General features: G+C 37.8%; 1 protein-coding gene across 1 annotated transcript in view; it reads left to right on the top strand.

Moving 5' to 3' along the window:
* The window catches only part of USF3 (upstream transcription factor family member 3), a gene marked incomplete in the record, with an annotated part of 27,203 nt that overhangs the window by 1,781 nt on the left and 20,242 nt on the right, over window positions 1–5,180 (top strand). Inside the window, 2 exon segments of the mRNA XM_027765649.1 lie at window positions 609–637; window positions 3,935–4,017. Of these exon segments, the coding sequence (XP_027621450.1) occupies window positions 609–637; window positions 3,935–4,017 (112 nt within the window).

Here is a 5,180-nt window from a genome sequence, read left to right as displayed (position 1 = left end):
CCTACTGACTAGCTACTAGACAATGCTTATGTATTGGTTAATTGTGCATAAAAGGGAAAAATCAATGTTTTTAGGAGACTGGCTTTTATGAACGTTTAAGAGTTTGGGCCAACCTGAGCTATACAGTGTCAAAGATGGCTTGAATGCCACTTGTCAGTGTGTGAGTGCTGTCAGTTGACATGTTCCCTCTGGGAATTACACAGCATTTCCTCCTCCTACACACCCACACTCATTCTTGACTGGGTGCCATGGCAAACTCCATGTCACCTACTGGTCACACAACTGAGCATTTGCTAGCACCTAAATCACATTGTATAAATGGTTAAGGATTCAGTTTCTTTCTAATCTCTGACTTCTTGGTATGAAAAAATAGAAAAATTATAGTTATTTCCAGAAATGATGGCTTCTAAATTTATATTGAGGCATTTGCAGTTTGGTTTTCATACCATAATACGTATTAAGAACATTTTCTTAAGTTGGTTTCTTATTGAAGCAACAAACAACAAATATAAATTCATAAAATTTACATTTTGGTTCTCAAAATGTGAAGTGGTAAAAGTATTTCCCATTATTTTTATGTTATCTTTAATCTACACTTTTTGTTTCAGAAAGAAAAACCGGGAGACGCACAATGCAGGTAGATACAATAACTTAGATATAATCATTTAAATTTTACCTATTAGCATTTTTTTCATTCAAAATAAATTATACCACAGTTGATAATAAATCTTAATGTTATAAGCATAGAAAAATGTTTTAGGTAAGTGTTTCTTTATTGTTTTTAATTGACAAAATACTCCCTGGGTCTCATGAAGATGGCTTGCTTTTCTTTTTCCGATAATTTAAGAGATTAAGATATATGTAGAGCCAGATTTTTTTTTTAAAGTTTCTTTCTTTTGTGAGAGTGAGAGATAAAGACAAGACAGACAGACAAACAAGTTCCCTCAGCAGGGTCTCGCACCTCAGTCCCTCCTATCCTTCCCAGCCAACCAGGATCCATGAGTGTGCATGGATCCACAGGGTGATCGGGGAACTGAACATGTGATCTTCCATCTGGACCCACCTTCATTTGAGCAGTGTGTTACCACTGTGCCACCACGCGGGCCCTGGATAGTGCTTTATGTGATTTTACTTACAGAGGAATTCAATATGTACTTCTAAATAGAATGAAGATTTTATGTTTTTCCATAAACTCCTAAGTGGGTTGACCACTCAGAGGGTAGGGAAGAGAAGAGCAGCAGACTAGAGAGCTGTCTGAAATTAAGCTGTGGAGTCCTTGATTATTGGAAGAAATGCAGAAAATAAATACTAGCTTCTACAACATCAACTATCAGATAATGAAATACAGAATTATATATACATTTGTAATTTGGCATATTGTTTAATAGTTTATTTTCCATCAGGGACTGAATTCAGATCTAACAAAATATTTCAGAAATTAATTACTCTATAAATAATATCTTCCTTTCCGTGAGGAAAGGACCTAGGAAAAATTTTATCTCAGGAAGATGTGTTGAACCATGGTAAGATATAGCTGTTTCCCAGAATGAGGAGTTTTTTTGTTTGTTTGCATTAGGGCACATGTACTCACTGGAGAGAGACAAAGGCAGTGAGAGAGAAAGTGAGAAATTATCCTACAGAGGGATGGTCATGCTGCAATCCCTTCTCCTCCATTCTCCTCTTGGGATACTGGGTATATATGCACGCACACACGCCCGGTGTGAATTTCAAGTTACAGATCTGGACCTCCAACTGTTGTCAGCCTTGTGGGAGTCCAGGGACGTAACTGCTATGCCATCTACTGGCCTTCAGAAGGAGGAGTTTAGTGCTTTTAAGGCCCTGTTTATTGCTATGGGTAAAGAGTCTTAATTTTTCTTTTTAAACATCCACCCATTAAAAAATTTGGGACCAGCAAGTGCCATAGTGGTTTTGACACTGGACTACCATATGGCTGACCATGGTTCAAGTCCTGGACCTGGTGGCTTGCTTTCTCACTTTCCCTCTTTCTCTCTCTCTCTCTGATCATATTAAAAATGAATAATAATAACAATAAATAAAATAATTAAAAAATTTATTTATAGATTAGATAACAATAATACTGATGTTAGAGAGTCCAGAAGAGAGATAAAGTATCCTTTATTGCTTTGCTTTGTTTGGCCAGTGCATTAAACGTTTGTATTCATATCAGCTGTCATGTGGTACCATACGTATATCCTGACAGTAACATACTCTTTATCTTTTATTTTAGTTTTGCTATTGTTAATTGCCAGAGTGCATGTGTGCTCACCAGAGAAGGAGACAGAGAAGTCCCCCCACCCCATTGGGGTATGCTAATGCCTCAGTCCCTTCTCCTTCATTTCTCCATCCTTTCAGGATTTGGGGCATGCACATGCACATGCCCGGTGTGATTTTCAAGCCTCTGGGGGAGGGATTCAAACCACAGTTGGCCATGTGGGATCTGACTCCCTTAACCACTAGGCTATGGGCTGGGTCTGCAGAAACTTACTAAGAGAGAGTTATTAGATGTCATTGAAAAGGATGCTTTTACTGCTAAACTATAAAGCAAAAAAGAGCATTTTGCAAAACAAATCCCACCTATGCTTTATAATCTGAAAGATTATCTTAGAAGCACTGGAATCCTTAGAAAGGAGGGTGTTAGAATTTTTTCCCTCTAATATTCACACACATTCTTGCTGGAGAGAGATGGGGTGAGAAGGAGATAGAGAAAGTAAGAAAGCAGCCCCTGGGGTGAGGGCAGGGGAGTGGGAGATGATCATGCCGCAGTCCCTTATCTTCCATTCTCCTCTCAGGATTTTGGGCATTCATGTACACATGACTGTAGTGTTTTTTAAGCCATGTGGTCCACGACTCAGACCACACAGTTGGCCATATGGGATCCAGATGCCTTAACCACCACGCTACTGGCCGGCCCTAGAAAACTTTCTAACATCGAAGAGTCAATAGCAGTGTTTCTGCTTATAATATTTTATAGAAATTATTGGGACCAGCAGTTGGCATAACGGCTATGTCGCTGGACTCCCATGTAGTTGACCACGGTTCGAGTCCTAGAGCCGGTGGCTTAAACTCACACTGGGTGCATGTGCATGCATGCCCAAGATCCCAAGAGGAGAATAGAAGAGAAGAGATTGCAGCGTGGCCATCCCCCCTGGGGGGTGATTTCTCGCTTTTTATCTCTCTGTCTCTGTCTTTCTGGCAGGCACACATGCCTTATAGCAAAAATCCTCTCAAAAATATTTTATAGAAATTATTTAGATGATGTCTTATATAATTTTACCCCACTTAGTACTTAAGCCTGGAACATTTTGCAGTTAATTGAGAAATTATGAGTTACCCAGTTTCATAGATGGGAAAGATACTGTCTGGCCAAAGTAGATAGCCTAATTTCTATATAGAAAACCAAATTAATGCTTTCTCCTTCTATTTTAAGTCATAACTAGTAACTGTTACTTTTCCAAAAAAGAGCCATTCTAAAAAATATCTTGTGTTCTTTTCTTTGTCTCTCAAGGTCTCATTTGCCATAAAGACACTAAAGACACAGCTTTCTGATAATATAGCTTGCGAGTAGGTTCTTTAAATTTGGTTGACATTAAAGTATCTAGTAATTACTTAAACTATAATAAAATGATGGTCTAGTGCAATATTAGCAATTTCTGTTTATAATTTCAATTTAATTATTGGTGACATTCTTTAAAATTTTGATAAAAGTATAGTTTTTGTCCATTTCCATGTTAGACTGCACATATGCCATTTTTAGAAATCCTATTCACTAATGATAGTTTTCTTGAATTCAGTAGATGATGTATGATAAGCATTTTTTAGGGATTTCTTTATCTAAAATTTCTTTACCCAGGAAGACTAGGGCACTTTGGCAAAATAGTATAAGGTTTGATAAGTGGATTTTTCTCCTATCCAGTGGAGAGACATAGAAAAAAGAAAATCAATGCTGGGATAAACCGGATAGGAGAGCTCATCCCATGCTCCCCTGCCCTGAAGCAGGTAAGACAAAATCTACTCACATTTTACTCCTTACTTGTGAACAGACAATTCTCTGAGCTGTTTCAGTGTTTATAATGATTATTTTTGTTGCTGCCATTTATGGAGTTATTTGGAGTTAATTTTTGTCTTGTTTTTCATTTGCCTCATTTTCTGAATACCTATCTTTAATTCTTCTAGACTCTTTTAAATTGTATTTTCTTTTGAATCACTAAGAAAGTCTCATGATCATGTTTATATAGGTGCCACTGCACTTAACCAGGCATTTCTTTTGTTTTCTGCCAATTCATGTCTACTCTTTTTCTTTAATTATAACTTTTATTATTATTGCTTCAAAACTTTTCTTAGATTCAAGTGGACTTAGGGAAAATGCCAAGTTATGTTCTCTTATTTTATTTTATCTTTTAATTCTTTTTTTCTTAATTTGCTGGAGGGCACTTCTACTTGTCAGAGAGAGAGAGAGAGAGAGAGAACATCCCCAGTAGGTTATGGTCACACCACAATCCCTTCTCCATTTCTCACTCCTATTGGAATTTTGGGTACCCTTCCCCAACACACACCCACACACACACACACACACACACACACACCCCTAGTGTGATTTCTAAGTCACCAGGGATGAGACTTGTGGGATCCAGCTCCCTTAATCACTGGGCCATGGAGCTGGCCTTCATGTTTACTTTTTAATTCTCACCTGGAACCTTTAAAGATTCTTCTTTAATTTAAACTCTGTGCCCATCAACCACCACTAATACTTAAAAATCTCAGATTAAAACATGACGGTTTTCTGAAAGATATATTTTTTAAATTTCTTCTGATAACAAGGATAAAGCATGCTTACTGGAAATAAAACAAAAAGCAATATGAAAGGCATAAAATTAAAAAAAAATGGATATTCTGGGACTAGCAGATAGTGTAATGGTTACATCACTGGACTCCCACATGGTCAACCACATTTCAAGTCCCAGACCTGGCAGCTTGAAACTCAGGCCAGGCGCAAGTGTGTGTGTGTCCAAAGTCCCAAGAGGAGAATGGAGGAGAAGGGATTGTGCCATGACCATCCCCCTGGGGGATGATTTCTCACTTTTTGTGTCTGTTCTCTGGCAAGTACACATGACCTATAGCAAAAATCTCTCTCTCTCTCTCTCTCTCAAAAAAAAAAAAAA

Source organism: Tupaia chinensis, unplaced genomic scaffold, assembly GCF_000334495.1.
Source record: "Tupaia chinensis unplaced genomic scaffold, TupChi_1.0 Scaffold139218_1, whole genome shotgun sequence".
Taxonomy (NCBI): domain Eukaryota; kingdom Metazoa; phylum Chordata; class Mammalia; order Scandentia; family Tupaiidae; genus Tupaia; species Tupaia belangeri.
This window is presented reverse-complemented; position numbering and strand designations above follow the sequence as displayed.